Here is a 24999-nt window from a genome sequence, read left to right on the forward strand (position 1 = left end):
GCCTGCTTCCTCCTCTCTCTCTGTCTGCCTCTGCTCTGCATATTGTGATCTCTGTCAAATAAATAAAGTTTAAAAAAAAAAAAAAGAAAGAAAGAAAAGAAGAAAAGTACCCTCCCAGAATCAGAAGATAGAGAGAGATCTTTAGCATCAGAGATAGGGTATTCAGGGCTGAGAAAGCTATATAAATAAACTCTACTTACTTTCTCACCTATTAGTACCCAAACTTGGATTTCTTTGTCTTGTCAATTCTTCACAAATTTATTGTTCCTTTGTCTAGGACTTATAAAAGATGCCTGTTTCAGTCCTTTGTTTGAGTCTCATTTTTTCTATGGGGCACCTGTACCCATAGAAAATATATTAAAATATATAAGTATATTTTAATAAATATATTAAAAATTTATTAAATATTCGTTTTTCTCCTGTAAATATGTTACTATAATTATTAGACTGGGCAAAAGAGCCAAGAGAGGTGGTGGGAAATTTTCCCTCCCAAACACCATCTTCTTTACAGCACAGGCCACTACACAGTACAAAGAGTAAACTACCATAACGAATAGTTATTTCTTTTTGGAGAGTTACTTTCCTTTTGAGTTCAGATTACAAGTTAGATTAAGACAAATGAAAAGAAACAAATGTTAGCTTATTGAGAGAACAATTAATAATCTATTTCCATTGTTTTTGGCAAATCAATAGCAAGACATGAATTAAGACAACATTTCTTGAAAAAATCATGAAGATGGTAAATTGGGGTTTCCATTGTTCTGTTATTTGCTTGTTGTTTTTGTTTCTATTTTTCTGTGTGAAATACTCATTGGTTAAAGACAGAAACTGCCTCATTTCTACAAAAGAATGCCATGAACTTTTAAGACAAGTGCTGTCACACATTTTGTGAACTATCGAAGTCAAAAAGGACATTATTATGAAAGAAAAAGAAAGACAACCAGAGAACTTTAAAGGCATTTAGCTTTTCTGCTGTCCTCTTTTAGTGTTTTTATATGCTCAGTGATATAAAGGAAGCAGAAGCATGGAGCCTGGGGTGAAACAAGAAAACAGTCACATTATAATAACAAGGTGAAGAGGCAAAGATTCCACTGTCACAGAGAACCTCACATTGCTTAATTTCAATTTAAGGGGTTACTTAAATGCATGGCCTTATGGAAATTTAATGATATGTTATGGTTCATCTGAACTTGTCAGATGGCCCCAAGCTGCGATAATCAACTTTTCAATGTCAGATTCATTTACTCCTCGAAGAATCCTGAAATAGCCATTCTCTCCCCATGACTTTCCCCAGGAATTGGCAGCAATCTGTAGGGGAAAAAAAGAAAATAAGAAAAGCTGAGTAGCATAGTTGGATATTTAATTCTGACCGTAAAAAACACAGGGAACTCACACATAGCTTTAGATGCTTTTAATTTATTATAGATCATAACTTTAAGAGCCTAAATATTTTCTAAATAGGAATAAAGTCATATTATTTATCAATTACATTAATATGCATGCATACTCAAGTCACAATAACCACAATTTGTATAAAACCTATCTGTTCCCAGCCATACAATGGAAATATGGGGGTCTCTGGGTAGCCCACTCATTAAGCATCTACCTTAATGACTCAGTTCTGATCCCAGAGTCCTGAGATCTAGCCCCACATCAGACTCTCTGCTCAGTGGAAAGTCTGCTTCTCCCTCTCCCACTGCCCGTGCTTGTTTTGCCTCTCTTGCTATCTCTCTTTCAAATAAATAAATATTTGATTTTCAAATAAATATTTTCAAATAAATTCAAATTCTCAAATAAAATATTTTTAAATTTTTTTTTAATTGTGAGAGTTTGAAATACCACATCAAAAGATGATACACAATTTGCAATTATAGGGTCTCCCATATGACTTGCTCTGTGCTAGGCACCAGAGGAACACAAATAGATAATATCCATGTTCCTCTGTTCTGGGATGTAGCAGAGGAAATCCAATGTTCAGAGAGACAACGATCTAATGAAGGACAAAAAATGTAAGCCAAGGACTAATGTAAAACTGTACATGGGGAGCTACTGAAGACAGTTGAGAGGCATCTCATGGTTCAGGAAAGTTGTCATGGAAGAGGTGCCACATAGGGTGCATATTAAAGACTGGGAATAAATTAACCAGATAAAAACAGGAGGAAAAGAAATTCAGGTAAAAGAAAACAGTAAAAGCATGAACAGCAAAGGATGAAGCAGCATGAACCACTGAAATGAAGCAATGAAATTATAATAATTAGATAATAAAACAGAGACAGGTTGGTAGGTTAGGAGGCTGAAAGGAAATTAAGGAAATACATATTGAGAAAATAATGGTGAAAATGATGACAAGTTCTTGAGTCGCTTCCAGCAGGAGAGCAGGTTGGACAAATTTATATTTTGATTATATTACTCTGTGTGAACTGAAAAGGATGAATTTAAGAGGGTAAACACAAGATTCAGGGACGCTAGCTAATAAACTTGTAATAATTGATTCAGATGTCTTAATGGGGACAGGGAAACTAGGAAAAAACATAGGGAAAGTATTTGAGAAATATCCAGAATAAATTCAGTAAGAATTAAACATTTTCTTTCTATTTTATTTTTAATGTAATATTATTTATTTACTTATTTAATTTAATTTTACCTTTTCAGTGTTCCAAGATTCATTGTTTATGTACTAAACCCAGTGCCCCATGTAATACGTGCCCTCCTTAATCCCCATCAGGGTCACCCATCCCCCCACTCTTCTCCCTTCCAAAACCCTCTGTTTGTTTCTCAGAGTCCACAGTCTCTCATGGTTCATCTCCTCATCTAATTTCCCCCAAATCACTTTTCCTTTCCCTCTCCTAATGTCCTCCATGTTATCCTTATGCTCTACAAGCAAATGAAGCCATATGATAATTGACTTTCTCTGCTTGACTTATTTCACTCAGCATAATCTCCTCCAGTCTTGTCCATGTTGATATAAAAGTTGGTTATTCATCCTTTCTGATGGCTGTGTAATATTCCATTTTACATATGGAGCATTTCTCCTTTCTCCATTCCTCTGTTGAACAGCATCTTGGCTCTTTCCACAGTTTGGTGATTGTGGCCATTGCTGCTGTGAACACTGGGGTACATATGGCCCTTCTTTCCACTACATATATATCTTCGGGGTAAATATCCAGTAGTGCAATTGCAGGGTCATAGGGTAGTTCTATTTTTAATTTCTTAAGGAATCTCCACACTGTTTTCCAAAGTGGCTATACCAACTTGCATTCCCACTGACAGTGTAAGAGGGTTCCCTTTCTCCACATCCCCTCCAACACTTGTTGTTTCCTGTCTTGTTAATTTTGGCCATTCTAACTGGTGTAAGGTAGTATCTCAATGTGGTTTTGATTTGAATCTCCCTGATGGCTAATGATGATAAATATTTTTTTTCATGTCTGCTAGCCATTTGTATGTCTTCTTTGGAGAAGTGTCTGTTCATGTCTTCTGCCCATTTTTTGACGTGATTACCTGTTTTTTGAGTGTTGAGTTTAAGGGGTTCTGTATGGATCTTGGATATCAGCCCTTTGTCTGTAGTGTCATTTGCAAATACCTCCTCCCATTCCGTGGATTGCCTCTTTGTTTTGTTGACTATTTCCTTTGCTGTGCTGAAGCTTTTGATCTTGGTGAAGTCCCAAAAGTTCATTTTTGCTTCTGTTTCATTTGCCTTTGGAGACATGTCTTGAAATAAGTTGCTGTTGCCATTGTCGAAGAGGTTACTGCCTGTGTTCTCCTCTAGGATTTTGATGGATTCCTGCCTCAAGTTGAGGTCATTTACCCATTTTGAGTTTATCTCTGTGTATGGTGTAAGAGAATTGTCAAGTTTCATTCTTCTACACATAGCTGTCCAATTTTCCCAGCACCATTTATTGAAGAGACTGTCTTTTTTCTACTGTATACTTTTTCCTGCTTTGTTGAAAATTATTTGACCATAATGTTGCAGGTCCATATCTGGACTCTACTCTGTTCCACGGGTCTGTGTGCCTGTTTTTGTGCCAGTACCATGCTGTCTTGGTGATCACAGCTTTGTAGTAAAACTTGAAATCAGGCAACATGATGCCCCCAGTTTTGTTTTTCTTTTTCAACATTTCCTTAGCATTATAGGGCCTTTTCTGGTTCCATACAAATTTTAGGATTGTTTGTTCCAGCACTTTGAAAAATGCTGGTAGAGTTTTGATTGGGGTGGCATTGAAAGTATAGATTGCTCTAGGCAGTATAGACATTTTAACAACATCTATTTTTCCAATCCATGAGCATGGAATGCTTTTCCATCTTTTTGTGTCTTCAATTTCTTTCATGAGTGTTCTGTAGTTCCTTGAGTACAGATCCTTCACCTCTTTGATTAGGTTTATTCCAAGGTATCTTACGGTTCTTGGTACTATAGTAAATGAAATTGATTCTCTAATTTCCCTTTCTATATTTAGTGAGTTAGTGTATAAGAAAGCAACTTCTGTTGCTTTGTTGATTTCTGTGCATTGAATTTGTATCCTGCTACATTAATGGATTGTTATATGAGTTCTAGTAGTTTGGGGGGTGGAGTCTTTTGGTTTTTCCATATAAAGTATCATGTCATCTGCAAAAAGAGAGAGTTTGACTTCTTCTTTGCCAATTTGAATACTTTTCTTTTTGTTGTCCAATTGCTGTTGCTAGGACTTCTAGTACTATGTTGAACAACAGAGGTGAGAGTGAGCATCCTTGTCATGTTCCTGATCTCAGAGAAGGTTGTAAGCTTTTCCCATTGAGAATGATATTTGCTGTGGGTTTTTCATAGATAAATTTTATGCAGTTGGGGAATTTTCCCTCTATTCCTATATTTTGAGGAGATTTAATCAGGGGCAGGTGCTGTATTTTGTCAAATGCTTTTTCTGCATCAGTTGAGAGGACCATGTGGTTCTTCTCTCTTCTCTTATTGATTATTGTTCTATCATATTGATTGATTTGTGAATGTTGAACCAACCTTGCATTCCAGGGATGAATCCCACCTAGTCACAGTGGATAATCTTTTTAATGTACTGTTGAATCCTATTAGCTAGGATCTTGCTGAGAATCTTGGCATCCATATTCATCAGGGATATTGGTCTGAAATTCTCCTTTTTGATGGAATCTTTGTATGGTTTGGGGATCAGCATAGTACTGGCTTCATAGAAATGGAGTTATTTTTAATTTTAAAATATGAGGATGATTAGAAAGTTAGACTAGGTTCAGAATGTCCCCTGGGATTTAGAGCTTGAATGAATAAGTCTTTGGGGGATGGATAGCAAAAATATTAATGGAGTACATAAGAATATCATGAATGCCAGAAAGGAGCTAGTTGATCACAAGTAAATGTAAAAGAAACAGCCTTGAAGGATATAACCAGACATGAAATTGCTAAATCAATGGTAGTTCTATTTTTAATTTTCTGAGGAGTCTCCGTACTGTTTTCCACAGTGGGTGCACCAGTTTGCATTCCCTCTAGCAGTGCACTAGAATTCCTTTTTCTCTACATCCTCACCAACACTTGTTTTCTCCTGCCTTTTTGACATTAGCCATGCAAACAGGTGTGAATTAATATTTCACTGTGGTTTTGATTTACATTTCCCTAATGGCCAATAATATTAAGTACATTTTCATGTAACTATTGGCCATCTGTATTATTTTCAGGGGGGGGGGGATGTCTATTCATGGCAATTGCCCACTTTTAAATAGGATTATGTGTGGTTTTTGCTATTGAGCTGCATGGGTTCCTTATATATTTTGGATTTTAACCCCTTATCAGATAGATGGTTTGTAAATATTTTCTCCCTTTATGGTGGTTGCCTTTTTATTTTGCTGATTGTTTTGCTAGGCAGAAGCCTTTTAGTGTGGTGTAGTTCTACTTGTTGATATTTGCTTTTGTCTTTGCATTTTTAGTGTCATACCCAAATAATATTTGCAAAGATCAATGTCAAGGAGATTTTGTCCTATGTTTTCTTCCTGTATCTTTGCAATTTGTAGGCTTACATTTAAGTCTTTAATCCATTTTGACTTAATTTTTTGTGACTGGTATAAGATAGAAAACGAATTCCATTCTTCTGCATATGGTTGAACAGTTTTCTCAACACCAGTTATCGAAAAAACTATCCTTTCTCCACTGCTTCTTTTTGGCTCCTTCATCAAATATTAGTTGATTATATATAAGTGGGTTTACTTCTGGGCTTTTGATCCTGTTCTATTCATCTGTGTGTCTATTTTTATACCAGTAATGCTGTTCTGATTATTATAACTTTGTAATAAAATTTGAAATCAGGAATTGTGATGTCTCTAAATTTGTTCTTTCTCAAGATTACTTTGGCTGCTCAGGGTCTCTTGTGTCTCTACACAAATTTTAGGATATTTTTCACTTTTGTGAAAATTTCCATTGGAATTTTATAGGGATTGTATCAAATTTATAGATAGTTTTGGGTAGTACAGACATTTTTTTGATCCATGAACATGGGATATCACTCCATTTATTTGTGTCTTCTTCAATTTCTTTTAATTTTTATTATACAGACCTTTCACATCCTTGGTTATATTTATGCCAAGTACACATTTTTTATTGTATTATAAATGAATTATTTTTTTCAAATAGTTTACCATTCATGTATAGAAATGAAACTTATCGGAACTGGGTGGTTCAGTCCATTAAGCATCCAACTCCTGATTTCAGCTCAGGTCATGATCTCAGCTCAGTTCATGTTGTGAGATTGAGCTCCACACTGGGCATGGAACCTGCTTAAGGTTCTCTTTCTCTCCCTCTTTCTCTGAGCCTCCTCTTCCCAACCCCCTGCTCATGCATACACTCAAAAGAAAAAAGAAAAAGAAAAAGAAAGAAAGAAAGAAAGAAAGAAAGAAAGAAAGAAAGAAAGAAAGAAGAAAGAAAGAAAGAAAAGAAAGAAAGAAGGAAGGAAAGAAGGAAGGAAGGAAAGAAAGAAAGAAAGAAAGAAAGAAACAAACAAACAAACAAACTGAATTTCGTGGTTGATTTTATCTTGCCACTTTGTTATTCATTCTAATAGATTTTTGGTGGAGTCTTAAGGCATATATATATATATATATATATATATATATATATAAAATCACATCATCTGCAAACAGAGACAGTTTATTTCTTCCATTCTAATTTGGATGCCTTTTGTTTCTTTCTCTTGTCTAATTGCTCTAGGACTGCCAGTACTATGAGGAGGCACCCTTATTTTATTCCTGATCTCAGAGGCATATCTTTCAGTCTTTCACTGATATATGGAATATGATGTTTACTCTTTGTCATATATTACCTTTATTATCCTGAGGCATACTCCTTATAAACTTGTAGGCAGCTGCGGACTGGGCTAGAGTCAAGAGACCAAACGAGGCCCCTACTGGTGCCTCCTGGAAGCCCAAGGGTTAATAACCCCATGAGTGGAAAATTGAGCAGCACTTGAGAAAGGGCCTGAGCTATGGATCCTAAGACTCACCAACGTGGTTGCCAGCATGTGCTTATCTGGAATAGGCAAAACAGGCCTGCTCATTAAACCATTGTGGGATTGTGCTGTCCTTGCAGACCATAAACTACACCATTGTAAGATTGTGCTGTGCTTACATAAACTATGTCTCGAGTAGCCTTGAAGTTAGTACATCTGGCACCAGAGAGTCTGCTCTTGGTGCTTGGGAAATAGATAATGGGAAAGCTTGAAGGGTTTTCTGTGCATGTTGCAAACTCTTTCGTAATCAGTTAAAAATAGACACTTTTTTGCAGTTGTTTCTGTTAGCTATATAATGTCTTGCTTCCTTGAATAAAATTGGCAGTGCTTGGACATCATCCACTGTGTCCCTCTTGTCCCCATCTCTTTACGTCTCTTTACATCTCATCTTCATCTCACCATCCTCTACCCTCTTGACCCTGGTTGTGTTGTCATGCCAGCCGTGACATAACCTCAATTTTCTGAGAGTTCTTAACCACTAAGAGATGTTGAATTTTGTCAAATGCTTTGCCTCTATCTATTGAGATGTTCATATAATTTTTATGTCTCATTGTATTAATGCAGTTGCCTATGGTGCCAGGCATAAATCCTTTTGATCATAATTATGACCATTTTAGTGTACAGTTGAATTCAGTTTGCTATTATTTTTTGGAAAATTTTGAATCTTTATTCATTGGGAATTTTTCTTTTCTTCTAATGTCATTTTCTGGTTTTGATATCAGGGTAATGCCAGGCTTGTGAAATGCACTTGGGAGTGTTCCCTCCTCTTCAAATTTTTAGAAAGGTTTGAGAAGGATTTGGTGTTAATTTTTTAATAATGTTTTGATTGAAATCCCATTTAATTAACATAAAGTATAATATTAGTTTCAGGTGTAAAATAAAGTGATTCAACAATTTCATAGAAAAGCTGGTGTTCATCACAAAAGTGCACTCCTTAATCCCCATTACCTATCTCATCCATCTTCCCACCCACTCCCCTTCTGATAGCCATGAGTTTGCTCTCCATAGTTAAGAGTCTGCTTCTTGGTTTGTCTCCTTCTTTCTTTTTACTTACACTTTGCTCATTTGTTTTGTTTCTTAAATTCCACATATGAATGAAATGGTATTTTTCTTTCTCTGAATGACTTATTTCACTTAGCACAATACTCTCTAGCTCCAACCATATCATTGCAAATGGCAAGATTTTTCTTTTTTATTGCTGAATAATAATAATATATTTTATACACACACACACACACACAAACACACACACACAAACACTATGTCTTCTTTATCCATGCATCAGTCTATGGACACTTGGACTGCTTCCATAATTTGGCAACTGTAGGTAATGCTGCTATAAACATTGGGTTGCATGTATCCCTCTGCATTAGTATTTTTTGGTACTCTTTAGGTAAAAACCTTGTAATGTAATTGCTGGATCATATGGTAGTTTTATTTTTAACTTTTTGAGGAAACTTTATACTGTTTTCCAGAGTGGCAGGACAAGTTTACATTCCCACCAACAGTACAAGAGGGTCCCTTTCTCCACAACCTCACTAAGATCTGTTGTTTTTTGTGTTGCTGATTTTATCCATTCTGACAAGTATGAGGTGATATTTCATTGTAGTTTTGATTTGCATTTTGATGATGAGTGATGATGAGCATCTTTACATGTGTCTGTTAACCATCTGCATGCCTTCTTTGGAAGAATGTCTATTCATGTCTTCCACCCATATTTCAATTGGATTATTCATTTTTGGGGTGTTGAGTTTTCAGTACAATTGTAAATGAGATTGATTCCTTAATTTTTCTTCCTACTGCTTCATTATTGGTGTATAGAAGTGCAACAGGTTTGCATGCATTGATTTTGTATCCTGAAACTTCCTGAATTTGTTTATCATTTCTAGCAGTTTTTTGGTGGAGTCTTTCATATAAACTACCAAAACTGAAACAGGAAGAAATAGAAAATTTGAACAGACCAATAACCAGCAAAGAAATTGAATCAGTAATCAAATAACTCTTGACAAACAAAAATCCAGGGCCAGATGGCTTCACAGGCAAATTCTACCACAAATTCTACCAAACATTTAAAGAAAAGTTAATACTTATCCTTCTCAAACCATTCCAAAAAAAAGAAAAAAAGAAAAAGAAAGAAAGAAAGAAAGGAAGGAAGGAAAGAAGGAAGGAAGGAAAAAGAAAGAAAGAAAAAGAAAAAGAAAAAAGAAACAGAAGGAAAACTTCCCAATTCATTCTATGAAGCTAACATTACCCTGATACCAAAACCAGATAAAAACTCCACTAAAAAGGAAATTCAGGCCAATATCTCTGTTGAACACAGATGCAAAAATTCTCAATAAAACACTAGAAAACTGAATTCAACAATACATTTTTAAAAACTTCCATCATGATTAAGGGAAATTTATTCTTATGTTGCAAGAGTGGTTTACTATTCACAAATCAATGTGATATACTACATTAATAGGAAAAGGATAAGAAACATATGATCCTCTCAATTAATGAAAAAAAAAAACCATTTGACAAAGTACAGCATCCATTCTTTTTTTTTTTTTTTTTTTTTTTGCATCCATTCTTGATAACAACCCTCAACAAAGCAGGAATAGAGAGAACATACCTCAACCTCATAAAGGCAGTATATGAAAAACCCACAGCTAATATCATCTTTAATGGGGGAAAATTGAGTGCTTTCCCTCTACAATCAGGAACAAGACAGAGGTGTCCACTCTTACCCTGTCATGTAACATAGTACTAGAAGTCTTAGCTTCAGCAATCAGACAACAAAAATAAATAAAATTCATCCAAATCAGCAGGGAAGAAGTCAAACTTTCACTATTTGCAGATTACATGGTACTCTATACAGAGAACCCAAAAGACTGTACCAAAAACTGCTAGAACTGGTGTTAATTTTTATTTAAATATTAGGTAGAATTCAGCAGTAAAACCATTTGGTCTTGTGCTTTCCTTTGTTGGTTGTGTGCTTCCGTGGGTGTTCATAGCAGTCTATTATGATCCTTTATATTCATTGTAATGTCTCTTGCATTTCTGATTTTTAGTTATTTCCGTCTTCTCTCCTTTTTCATAACCTACCTAATTTTTCAGCTTTGTCTGTCTTTTAAAACATAAACACACACACATATAAATATATACACACCTCTTAGTTTTGTTGATATTTTATATTGATTTTCTGGCCTCCTTTTCATTTACTGCTACTCTGATATATATTTTTTCCTCCTTTTACTAACTTTAGGTTTAGTTTGTTTTCCTTTTGCTAGCTGACTGAGATATAAAATTATTTGTGATCACTCTTAATCACTCTTTCTTAATGTATGTATTTAATGCTGTAACATTTCTTCTTATAACTATTTTCGATGCATTCCATAGGTTTTAATATGCTGTATTTCATTTTTGTTTATATACTTATAAACTTATATACTTATATAGCAAAATATATACTTTAATATATATTATACATACAGCAAAATTTTCATATATATATGTCTATATTATATTGATAACAGCTTAACTTTGATCACATACCAAACTCTATGCTTTTATTCCATATATAATTTATGTATTTGATGTCATAATTTACTTCTTTTTATATTGACTCTTAGCTTTCCTAATCAGTCCTAACATCATAAAGGAACACTTTCAAAACTGTGTCTACAATTCTGACTTCAATTTACCATTTCAAAGATAGAATGGCCTTAAATTATCTAGAAATGAGCCAGAAACAAAGTGTGTTTTAGCAACAATGAACTAAACTGAATTCCAATTTCTAAACTTTTTATTTTGTTCCAATATATATACTTTCAAAGATAAGAAGTCAAAGTCATAACTTAAGTTGAACTGTCAAAAATAATATTTTTAAATTCTTGTAACTATGATATGTAGTACTAAACCTATTCTCTTTTGTGAGCCTGAGAATTATTACTACCCACATTTCATTATTAGACTTTGGTAAAATCAGAAGACTATGTGAACTTTTACAAGCAAGTACAAATTTATGTACTAATGAGAAGTAACCCCATGAGTCTGCAAAAAAGACAATATTATAAATTATAAAGAGTAGTACTTAGTAAACCAGCCCTAATAAAATATACCTAGAGTATGTGTTTTGTTCATTAATCTTATTCTTCCTACTGTTATTTCTTCTATCCCTTCACCAGTTTTTTGTTGTTTCTTCCAAATGCCTGAATTTTTAAAAATTTAATTATAAGAGAATGGGTAAAAATGTAGGAAAGAAATTTTCTAAAGATTTAAATGTCTAGAGATTTTTAAATCTTCTTTTGAGATGTTTAGCATATTAATAATAAGTGCACAGTTTAGTGAGTTTATACATGTTTGTGAGGTTCATGCCTATGTAAGCTCCATGTAGATCAAGATATACTTCTAGAATTCTAAAAGGTCTGGAATGTTCCCTCTCTGTCAATATCTACCTTCCTATCTACCATCAGTTCTTCCTGGAATTGATATTTTTAATAAAGCCATAAGTATTAATAAAAGCATTAATAAAAAAGCAGTAATAAAAGCATTCTTTTATTCAATAAATAAATGTATATGTTATAGCATATATAACTAATTTCTTATTTTAATTTCTCTGTGTTTTTATATAACTGTACCACAATTTATTTATCCATTCTTATGCTGATAAACACAATGAACATAAGTTGTTGTACCATCTATACATTTAATAGTAGAATGAAAAAGTTCTAGTTACTCCATACCTTTACCCATACTTGTTAATATCAATACTTTTAATTTAAGCCAAGCTAGTGAATGTGTGATATTATCTTACTGTGCTTTTAATTGGCATTTGCTGGACAGCTAGTTACATTGAATACCTTTTCATATGTTGGCTTGCCATTTGGATTTCCTCATTTGTGAAGTAAATATTAAAATATGTTGCCTAGTATTATTATTGATGTGTTGTTTATTTTTTATTTCTTCCTGTATATTTGTAAGAATTTTATATATTCTACATGAGTCCTTGCCAGATAGATGATAGAAGATAGATAGATAATCTTCTCTCAGTTTGTTTTACCCTATCACATAATTCTGTCTTCTGACAGTTTTTAAAGTAATCTGATCATTTTTTTCTTATACAGTTTATTAATTTTCAGTACAGTTTAAGAAAGCTTTGCTTAATTGATATTAACATATTTGCTTTCCAAGTTTTCTTCTAGAGGTTTTATTATTTTACAATCACACTTCTGTCTATGCTCCACTTCAAATTAGTTTTGTATGTATTTTGTGAGTTAGGGGATGAAGTTTCAGTTTTGTTTTGTTTTGTTTTTGTTTTCCCCATGAATAGAAAGTTGCTATATAGCTAAAGCATTGGCAATCGATGGCTCATGGACAAATCTGGTCAGTAATGTTTGGTACAGATCATGAGTTGAGTGTTTTTAGGTTTTATCTTGTTTTGATTTTTTCTTTAAAGAGTTGTGAAAACAGCTAAAACAGAGTATGTAACAGATTTTTTGTGATCTCCAAAATGTAAAATATTTGCTATCTGGCCGTTTACAAGAAAAACAAAAACAAAACAAAACAAAAAAATTCCTGCTAACCTTGGTCTAAAACTGTTTATTATAAAGATTCTCCTTTCTCAGTTGAAATTCAGAGGTTTCTTTGTTGTAAAACAAGTGACCATATCCTGTGTTTAAATCCAGATTATTTATTTTGTGATATCAGCCTATTACTCTATTCTTATGTTAATAAAATGATTATTTCCACTTGTATTGGATATATAGCTGACATCCATCAGTGTATAAGTTTAAGGTATACAGTATAATGGTTTGACTTACACAGATTGTGAAATGATTACCACAATAAGTTTAGTTAGCATCTATCACCTTATACAGGTGAAATAAAGAGAAAAAAAAAAAGACCAAAAATTTCCTGATAAGAATGTTTAGAATTTACTTTCTTGACAACATTCATACATATCATACAGCATGCTGCTACAGTGTATGTTATATATACTGTAAATTTTATCTTTAGCCCTTATTTATCACTGAAGTTTGTACCTTTGCCACTTCTCTCCTACTCTCATCACCCTCAAACCCTTCCTCTATTAATCACAAATCTGATCTCTTTTTCTATGAATTTGGGGGTTTGTTTGTTTTGGTTACTACACATAAGTGAGATCCTATAGTATTTGTTTTTCTTTGTCTGACTTTATTTCACTTAACATAACACCCTCAAGGTCCATCCATGTTGTTGGAAATGGCAAGATTTCCTCCATTTTTCTGGCTGAATAATATCCCATTACACATATATATCACTATTTTTTTTATTCATTGATTGGTTTATGAACACTTAGTTCCATATCTTAACTATTATAAATAAGGCTGCTATGAAAATGAGGGTGATATCTTTTCAAGTTAGTGTTTTCATTTCCTTTGGATATATTCCCAGAAATGGAATTTCTGGATCATGTGGTAGTTCTGTTTTTAATGTTTTGAGGATCCTTCATAATGTCCTCTATAGTGGCTGTACCACTTTATAATTCTGCCAACAATGAACAAGGGTTTCCTTTCCTCCATATCCTTCCCAGCATTTATTATCTTTTTTTTTTTTATGATGACCATTCTAACAAGCATGAGGTGATATTTCCTTGTGACCTTGACTTACATTTCCCTAATGACTAATGCTATTGAACATTTTTTCATATACCTGTTGGCCATTTTTAATGTCTTCCTTGAAGATAAGTCTGTTCAGATTCTTTGCTCATTCTTTAATCTCATTATTTGTTTTCTTGCAACTGAGCTGTAGGAGTTCCTTAAACATTTTGGATATTAACCCTTTATCAGAAATATGATTTATAAATATTTTCTCCATTCCCATAGGTTGACTTTTATTTGTTAATTTTGTTTTTATTTTTGCCTTACTATGTGGAAGCTTTGTAGTTTGATGTAGTCCCACTTGTTTATTTTTTTGTCACTTGTGCTTTTGGTGACATATCCTAGAAGTCACTGCAAAGATCAATGTTAAGGAGTGTTTTCCCTGTTTTTTTCTAGGAGCTTCACAGTTTCAGGTCTTACATTTAAATCTGTAATCCATTTTGAGTTAATTTTTGTAAGTGGTATGAAATAGCAGTCCAATTTCATTCTTTTGCATGTAAATATCCAGTATTTTCAACATCATTTATTAAAGACTACCTGTCCCTAGCCACCCATTATTTAATACTACTTTTTTTTTCTGAAAGAAACCTATCCTTTTTAAAGCTCTGGATGCTTAAAATTTTTTCTTATCTTTTATTTTCAGCTATTTGATTATGAAATTCCTGGAGGAGTTCTCCTTCATGGAGTTTATTGAGCTTTCTGAATCTTTGGATTTATGTCTTTCAGTTTTAGAAAACTAGTGGCCATCATGTTTTTAAGTATTGATTCTGGTTCATTCTCTCTCTCTCTCTTAATCCTTCTGAGAATACAATTACGTTTATATTAAACCATTTGACTGTGTCCTACTATTTGATTTTTTTATTCACATTGTTCTGTATTTGCTTTATTTTTTTCATATTATTTTTCTCTGTGTAGTACAAGTTGGATATATTTTATTGAATTTTATTTAAGACCACTAATTCTGTTTGCTATTTAACTTATGCAGTGAGTTCTTATTTTCAAAACATCACACTCACAAATTCAATTATTCATATTTCAAATATATTTAAATCCTTTGTTAAAATTCTCCATTTTTCACCCATATTTTTTAAATGTTTCTTATAATGGTTATTTAAAAGCCTATGTCTAAACTATTATCTATTGCTTCTATTCATAGTTTTTCCTTTAGCTACTGGTCACATTTGTTTGCTTTATGTGTCTTCTAATTTTTAAATGTATGCTGGATATGTTGTCCTAATAAATACAAAGATTGACCTTGGTATTATTTTCCTAAGAAGGTTAGCCCTTTCTTCTGCTAAAGAAATACAGTGAGGGACTAATCACCTCTTGTGCAGAAACTAAATTGAATCAGGGCTGGAGATAAGCTTTTGTTAAGCTTACTCCACACCTGATTTAAAATATTGGTGAGGGCAATGCTTATTATGTGTGTGTTCAGCCTATTTTTTTTTTTTTTAAGAATTTATTTATTTATTTGAGAGAGAGAAAGAGAAGCAGATACCCAGTCAAGCAGAGAGCCTGACATGGGGCTCAATCCCATGACCTTGAGATCATTACCCAAGCCATAGGCAGATGCTTAACTGATTGAAGCACCCAGACACCCCATCAGGGTATCTTCTAATGCAACTCCTTCCACAGGTCTTCAAGACTTCAGACTTCTTTTCACTATCCTTCTCAGCTACTCACCCTGTTCAAGGTGAGTGCTGTTCAAGCACTCAGTTTAAGTATTCCATAGGAAAAAATGCTGTGTTTCAGGTTCCTCTAAATTCTAATACAGCTGGATTCTCTTTTTCTTAGAGGTCTTTCTTTCTCTCTCTCTGCATATTCAAATATAATCAGCTTGTGCCCAGCCCTACCAAATGCTCACAGGCAGAAAGTCTTCTCAAGATTCAGGTTTCTCATTTCTTTAAAAATATGAGTTTGGAAAATTAATTCTGATGTTATTTTCAACTTATTTTATGGAATATATGACTTATTGTTATGTATTACATTTTACTTAGTAATGGAAGTCATCCATTTTTTATTGTAATTTACTATATTGTAGGCCTACTTGTAAATATTTTAAAACATTCATATATATTTGTGGCCAAATAAATCTTCTCTGAACTTCTCAGTGCCCTTGCAAAAAATTCTAATCCCCTGACACACAAAAAGTGTATATGCTATAGAGATAGAGAATATTTGCTTTCACTTCTGCCAAAAATATTTTATCTTCAATTCAATGAGAATTAGATCTATAGCCATTTGTCTAGTTAACAGATTTGATCCAAAAGGATAATAAAACTTCTCTTATCTCCCCAAGAGGGCCAAAGAGTCAGAGACCAGACAAGGTCCTAAATTAAGCCCATGGTGCCGGGAGTACTGGAACATTATTTCCCTTGGCATTTATATGTTAAAAAGGATTGAGTTCAGCATTTAGAGACATTATCTGTATTAATCTGGCCCCTGGAAAGACATATTTATATTCCTGAGGGTAAGGATAAGAACACAAGACCCTATCCATCCCATCTTAATGGAATTTTTTTCTCTCCTTGCAAGAAATAAGGAGGTTGCCTGTCTCTTATACAGATAGTTGGAGAAAATCCACTGTTCTCTTTATGAGGTTTATGAGATATCAGGTGCTATCTATATAAAAAAAGGTTGTTGCCTCTTATCATTGCGAGGCTAAAGTCTGAGGACCTATGTGGTGACATGTGGCTGTTGATCTGGATGTGAGCATCAGTTAAGTACTCTTTTCTTCTGACCCAATTCCTTAATTCAAGTGGGATAACATCTCAGACTCTTCATAATTCTTTGCAAAACAGTAGTACTACTTAAAAATTTCATATTTAATTAAACCAAAATATTAATTTTTATGTAAAATAAAAACTATTTTAGTGACTTGACTAATTTTTCCTGAATGCACACAATGTTATTCACTCCTTCATTCAACAAGTATTATTGAATATAAGCCATCATCCATAGCAAAAAAAATGTAAGAACACAAAATTGACATATGGGAAAAGTTTAACCATTAATATAGCTGATAACAAAACGTTTTCCTGTTGATTCTCACTTTGAAAAAAAATACTGATTCTTCATTTATAATTTGAAATAAGAGGAATAAAGAAAAACTATTACTATAATATAAATGATTATAGTGATTTTTCTGCTGGACAAAATACCATTATTACAAACAATATTACAATGCCTTAGGATAGGACTAACACAAATCAGGAAGTAGAGACTCAGATGATTCTAAAATACTCACTTCACAGCAGAAAATCAGTTGGAAAGAGTTACATACCCAGAATTTTTCTTTCTGTCCTTGTGCTCCTTTTAGTGTGCCCCATCTACAAATAATGAAAAAAATACTGGCATGGTTAAAAATATTTGATTTGCACCTTGATAAAATATAAATTATTGTCAGAATTTTATCTTTTTTTTTTTTCGTTATGGCCCAATCTTGGCTTACTATGGAGTTGTCATCATGGCCCCACAAAAATGTGCCTGTGTGGTTTTCTTTTCTTTTTGACCATAATGTTATTTACTTGCTCAGAATATAGTTATTTATGTCCAAATGGCTTAAAATCAAATTTGTTTATCAAAGAAGATAAATTCTAGGGCAACTGAGGTATGGAGGTTTAAAAGTACTTAACAAAGCCTCCCCTCTTCACATCTAGCCCTCTGGAACTCTACCCTATATGGTGTAAACTAAAAATCTCCAAGACTACTGTTAACAATAATATAAATACAGATAACAATCATAGATAAAAGAATTTATGAGAAAATATATATATGTATATATTATCTCAAACAATGGATACGTGTCTAATGTGAGATTTCTGTTTACACATGTATGTATGCAAACCTAATCTTTCACTCCCACAACTGGTTCGTTTTCAATGTAGCATATAACAATCCATAAAGAATCCAAACTTACAATATCTCATGTTTTCTCTTGACTAAACCCAGTAAGGGAGATGTTAATAACATGTTCTGTTTACTAATAAAATAACAAGCCTTGTCTAAGAACATAGAGTGGGAGATGTTGAGCCCAGATTCCAAATCCTATGTACTTCCTCATCTTATAAATATCCAGTCTCAAACTGCAGTGTGTCTTGAACAGCAACCGTTTTATGTAGAGAAAGTATAAGGACTACCATTTTCACATGCTATGATGGATTGTGAGGAAACAATTCCACCCACATATCACCCCACTAAACCCAATATCCCTCTGTATAACAAACATTCTTTGCGGGGGAAAAACATTACTGGAAGATATACAAATTCATTCAAATATTTTTAACACTTCCATTTGCTTAAAAGCTGTTCTTAGTAGGATATAGAATAAAATGATGGTACCACAGCACAGAGATATTGCCTAAAGAAGGCAGGTTTATGGTAGAGATCTTGGGGGCATTCAAGAAAATATATTAATCCATATAGATCCTTGGGCACAAAGGGGAGGAAGAAAAAATTATGTGAAAGATGGGATAACCCTGAAAAAGCAACATTTCTTTCTCTTTTTCCTGGCAGAGGCTAGGAGTGGTGATTGCAATGCTTCCCATCTCTCTCTTGGTTTTCTGCTACACACAGGAATAGTAGGCTAGAAAACTTTAAGGTTTTAAATATTCTGGGCAGCTTACTGTGTAAGTTCAAGCAAGTTTAATTTTGAAACCATTCTGTAGTTTTATAATTATATTTATATCCTTGTAACTTTTCTATAAAATACTATTATCACCATTGACAAAAATTATTGCTTACAATAAGGGCCCCCAAATCTTCAAAGTCATTATGTACTTCAAGTAGTATGTCATATTTGAAACCTTGAGTTGCTCATTTTCTACTCATTTTTCATGACTCTTATAAAAAGTTCAAAAAGCCTTTACCTCAATCAAATTTCCTTTCAGGGGGTCCAGCTACTAGTTACTTAATCTATTTATATAAAATATAAGAGCAATCAGAAGTATCTAAGGAAACATTCAACTTAAAACAGGCAGAAAAGGAATCCTTTATCTGAGATTCCACCAAATTCTTGAGAAGTTCAGGGTAGTTTCACTTGAGGCCCTAATGAGCCTCCTAAAAAAGAATGCCTAATCAAAAAACAGTATCCAGACAGGACAAGCTTGATCCAGAACCTAAGCTGAGGTCAGAAGATGGGAGGAGCAACTGAGAGGATTGTTCTCTGTCACTCACATCTATCCACACTGGATTTAGCTAAGTTTAGACCTTCGGAAAAGGCCAGACTTGTAATATAAACCTCACAGAGCTACTTCTCTAAAAACTATATATTGTATAAAACCCACTAATGATACTCAAATAGAGATTAATACCAAGTTTCTTTCCCTTTTGTAAGATCTTTCTAACTTCTTGGGTTCCAGCTCGCTGAGGAAGGTGCATGGAATGATGAAGGAGAATTGAACAAAGGGAACAGAAAAGACAAGCAAGGAAAATAAACCAGGAGTTGAGTATTGCATTTGCTGTTAAGTCCTTTTCAGATACCCCTAGGCACTCTCAGAAATACTGAGACACTGTTTGGGGACATGAACATCCATAATCGCATACTAAGGTCCAGATTTAGCAAAACAATGACTATACATAAGTCTATTACCAACAGATCAGAGACTAAATTTAAGGAAACAGAACGTTTTCTCACAAAGTAGAAGAGACTTCAGAATGTAGTCATTTGTCTTATTCTTGTATTAGCAAATAAATTAAAAGTAAAATAAACTAATTTGAAGACATCTAAGAAAAACAAACTATTATTTTTACTATTGTACAATTTTTTCATATGCTCCATACATTTTGATAGGATTATCTAAATAATATTTTCAGTTGTACAATAGACAGCAATAATACTTATTTTGTAAATCTATCAACTTTTTAGAGTTGCTCTAAGTTTCAGGAAACAGCAGTGTTCATTGTAACCTTAAGATGTCTTTATGAAAGCACATATCTAACCTAAAGAGAATGGCAGCATTCGGATTATTATAAATATTCTCAAAGTGGACATAAAAACAAAACAAGTCTTCAAATAGAGGTGAGAGAGGAAAAAGAAAATAAGTCCACTGAGGTTGAGAGTTTCAAAGACTTGCACGTTTGTGAAAGAAAATTATAAACAAAGAATACTAACCTTGACACGAAATTCAGATAAAAAGAAGATATCACACCTCACCAAGGAAACTATTGTTCAGTTCCCTATGTTATAGCCTCTATGTCAGATGACAGGCAAGGTCCATTCATTACAGGATCTAATGTTGGCACTGCAAATTTTCTTTATCTTTTTTCACCTGTATCATTTTTAGACAGTTTCTATGATGGTAATCAGCCCATGGAGTCACAGTGGGGTATTGCAGAGAAATAAACCTGTGGGTTGTTTTCTCAATATCCCATGCTTTCTGAGAGACTGGAAAAAAATCACTTTACCCTAGGTGATTTTCCACTGGTATCATAGTAAACTCATGTAATTAAAACCTTTATCCAAGCAAAAACAAAGTTTAACTGGTACAAAACAAGAAGACTACTTATATTGCTCACTTATGGGAGAGAGTTCCTCTTTTCCTCTTTATCTATGAAAGGCATATATATATATATACATACATACATACATACATACATACATACATATATACATACATATTCCTAAAATACTAGACTTTGTCTTTGTCTTGCCTTTTTACCAGTAGGCTAAAAATTCTAGAAACCGGTATGTATTTTCACAAATGTCCTCTTGTAAATCAGGGCTGTCCTTGGGGACATAAGGATCTTAATTACATTCATATATACTCTAAACATAACTATTTACACTTTTTTTTCACTCACTTATACATCTTCATTTTAAGGACTATTTGTAAACATTTCTTTAGCTAGACCAGAACCATAACCTTATTCTGCTGAGATTGTTTCCTTAACCTGCTAATTTGAAACAAATGATACAACAGGATCACAAGTTTGAAAGACCTTGATAGTGGCGTTTCTTGCTTCAAGAAATTCTACTTCATATGAACTTTATATTGTTCTTTTGAATTTTTTGCTGCCTCATTAAGTTAAATTGTTTCAATTTTTAAGATATATTAATACTTATTTTATCTCAAAATTTCATGACACCTGGGAAAATGCTGGTATTGGAAATATCTGGGCAGCTCTCATACTACATTCCCTGAGGAGGCCTGAGAACTGAGGGTTCCCTATGTTGAGTCTATGTTTACATCTCTCACTTCAAGCATGTGTTCCTTTAAGCTCTTCCTTCTGGACTGGTCTCATATGCCCTCTTTTAGGTAGTTCTGGAAATACTACTCTTGCATAACATCAGTAGTCTTTTTGGAAAGACCATCAATTCTGTAGGGTAAAGCATCAAAACCCATTCAAGGATGATATAACATTTTGTATTGCTAAGGTTATGAATATCTTGATGGATTTCCTCTGTAAAAAGGATGCTGTTCTTTTCAGATAACTGTGCTAATCAATACTAGAATTATGAAAAGCATATTTTAAGCTATTTCTAGATACCAAAATTATTAGAACTGAATAACTATTTTGCACAGGATTTTAAATTGTAAGTGCTACTGTTGTTTCTCCTTTAGTTTTGGTTGATTTTGTGCTGGACGTGCATATATTCAGTGGTGGTCATATTAGATACGTTAAATAAAAGACAACTGAACATATGACTTTCTTTAGGTTTTCTTTATATTCCCCTAAATATCTCTTTTAAAAAAGAAAGAGGCACAGAATTTCTGTGTAATTCATCCACTTATTTCAGCCTTTATTCAGAAAACTGTTGTTTAGTACAAAGAAGATATCCTTTGCCTTCAAGAAGCTGACAATTTAATGAGAATGATTAAAGTGTTTAAATTATTTAAGACCTATTAATACTTCTTTTCTCTTAAAATTTAGTGACACCTGGGAAAAAGCAGTTTTGGAAAATCTGGGCAGCCACTGCACCACATTTCCTGAGGATGCCTGGGAATGGATAGTTTGCTGTAGTGAGTGAGAAATACTTCTAATGGAAGCGAAATGAAAAATAAACAAATATAAAAATAATCAGAAGCCCCCCAAGAAATAATTTGAATCCACAATTGCTACTTTTATAAAAGCAAGTTTTAAAAATTTTTATGGGTTACAGACAAAGAAATTAACTGTCTACAGAGGGCAAAGTTGACTCCTTTCACAGAATTAAATAGAAATTCTTATGGTACAAATGAAACTGTAGAATTTTAATTACAATAAGTAAGTGCAAAATCACAAGAGAGCTGGTGAAACTTCATCTTATTCTAAGCCTATCCTAAGACCAGTACTTGGTCCTGTGGGATTCGAGAACAGTGAAAGGAGCAGCAGGAAATCAAGATAGAAAAGCAGATTGAGATCAGGCCATAAAGAGCACTCACAGCCACCAGACTTGGCGCTTTGAAAGTTGGTGATAAAGAGTCATTCAAATATGGTAATGCCATGATCCAGATAGTCTTTCAGAGAGAAAACTCAGGTGTTAGAATGAGAAAGAGATTCCAGGGGAAGGAGATTAAAAGCACGAGATAAATGTTAGTCATCAAAGCAAGAAATAATGTAATTCTGAATAAGAATGTAAGACCCAGAAAGGAAATCCTGTTTATTCTTTTAATACCTCTATCTCCAACACTTAGAATAGTGACTTAGACATTCATAGTCAACCCTAAACATATTTGTTGAGCAAAGGAATTGAATTCTAATGGCAGCAAGTGAATTGAATGAATAGGAAGACACAGATTTGAGAGCTCGTTTGGAGATAAAATTGATGGAGGGTATTACGTTATGCGAAATAAGTTGGTCAGAGAAAGACAAATACCATATGATTTCACTCATATGTGGAATTTAAGAAACAAAACAAGTGATCATAGGCCAAAAAAAGAGGTAAACCAAGAAACAGACTCTTAATCATGGACAAGAGACTAATGGTTAGCAGAGGGGTGGTGGGGGGATGGGTGAAACAGGCGATGGAGATGAAGGAGCACACTTGCGGCGATGATGAGCAATGGGTGATGTAAGGAAGTATTGAATCACTAACCTGTACACCTGTAAATAATATTACACTGTATGTTAACTTACTGGGATTTTAATTAAAACCCTTTTTAAAAAACGTGATGGAATTTGTTGGCCAAGTAGAAAGGGAGAAAAAAGAATCAAGGTTAATTCTAGGATTTTAAGGTTGAAAGATTAGGTTCCTCCACGGTGGTGTTATTTGTAGTGCACCTCACATTACTCAGAAATATGTTCCTGACGATCAGGTTGATGTGTTATTGCCTAAGACTGTAATTACAGAGTGGCTTCATCTACTCTTGAGCTCTCTCTACTGATAATGGTTCTGTGTATTAACCTTTAAATTCATTGCTTTTCAAGGTTTCTGACAAGTAAAATACTGTAAGAACCAAGCAAAGCTGATTATTAAAAGAAACTGTGAAAGAGCCTTTCTACAGATTGAGGAATTACTCTGTGAAGAGAATAATTATCTCCTAACTCACGTGTCAAGATCACATTTGCTTAAGAATCAAGTTCTTTAAAGCATATCTCACATTCATCTAAGAATCTGGAGTTACCAGGAGGGGAAAAAAGTTTTATTTTGTATCGATGGTAGGTGTAATATACTGGTTCAGAATCATCTAGACCATAATTTTTCAATGTGCCTGACAATTTACCACTTCTGGGATCCCAGTATATACCCAATAGACTAATGATAGGAATTCAAACTCATGTTTTCTGAGCACACCAATTCTGTATTAGTGAATATAAATCCACACAGATAAAAAATTAAGTTTATCTACAGTGGACATGTAAAGAAATCTTGTGCAGTACAGCCTACTAAAACAGGAAATTTAGGAGGAAAACAGGGAACCAATATATAAGAGCCTGATGTGGAACTGCAGCCCTTACTAAGGAAATGAAAGTCAGATAGGATATAGGTATAAAGAAACCACCAGATGAGCCTCAAGCCGATTAAAGTGATAGGAGTACTCTGGATATAGGATTTTGCTTTTAAAGGTGAGATTGCAGATAGACTCTCAGATCCCTTTACACAAAGATTTAAAAGATTAGTGCAGCAAGAATGAGGCAAAGATAAGCAGGCTTTTGTTGCCTTATGAATGTTGTCCCAGAGACACTCAGTTAACTTCATTCAAAAAATGCTCACGCCTAGTGAGTGTGGCAGTGTTGAATAGGATAGAGAGCTCTAGAAGGTGCTAATTAAGGCTAGATCAAAGATAAAAGAAAAGAGACTGCAGGGGAAATCAAAATAAAATGAGGGCATTCCCCATCTCCCTTCGTTTTCCACTGAAGCAAAATGTAAATCAAGTCAGGTTTTACTCAGCTTAAGATCAGGTACTCTTATTGATATGTTCTGCCAAGGGGCTACCAATTTTGTCATAGTTTGGAGAAGCTATGAAAATTTGTGAAAGATCAATTTATTTGTGTGTATGAAAATGTCAAAAATGACTGCGTGCACTCCTAATATTAATTACTTATCCAACCAACACAATTTACTGAGTTGCTGATATATTGCTTATCCTATCCCACCCTAATATTTTAGAAAACAAAAATATTGTAAGGATAATACCACATGGAATTTGACGTATGGAAGAAAATGACAAAACAGTTGTGCCCAGGTATGCTCTGGTCAGAATGATCGGCTGTGGAACTGAGAAAATGAACCCTCTGCATTTGCTATATTGACAGAATATATGTTAAGATATTCATAATATTGACAGAATATATGTTAAGATATTCATAATCTTACTTGGGGGAAGGAGTACAAGATCAAAAATTTCCATCATCACCAGTGACAATTAACTAGGATGGTATCTTTTTGGGGGGAGAGGGTAATTTAATTTAATTTTATTTATTTTCAGTATTCTAAAATTCATTGTTTATGCACCACACCCAGT

At 33.7% G+C, this 24999-nt stretch overlaps 1 protein-coding gene across 2 annotated transcripts in view; it reads right to left on the reverse strand.

Moving 5' to 3' along the window:
- Nucleotides 1–635: 635 nt before the first annotated feature.
- TINAG (tubulointerstitial nephritis antigen) overlaps nt 636–24999 on the reverse strand; it is a 94159-nt gene continuing 69795 nt past the window's right edge. For both annotated transcript variants that reach the window (XM_059400229.1, XM_059400228.1), the window contains 2 exons: nt 17397–17442; nt 636–1308 (listed from right to left, as the gene is read on the reverse strand). In XM_059400229.1, the coding sequence (XP_059256212.1) occupies nt 1174–1308; nt 17397–17442 (181 nt within the window). In that variant the 3' untranslated portion in view covers nt 636–1173. The remainder of the gene's footprint in view (nt 1309–17396; nt 17443–24999) is intronic.

This window comes from Mustela nigripes, chromosome 5, assembly GCF_022355385.1.
Source record: "Mustela nigripes isolate SB6536 chromosome 5, MUSNIG.SB6536, whole genome shotgun sequence".
NCBI lineage: Eukaryota > Metazoa > Chordata > Mammalia > Carnivora > Mustelidae > Mustela > Mustela nigripes.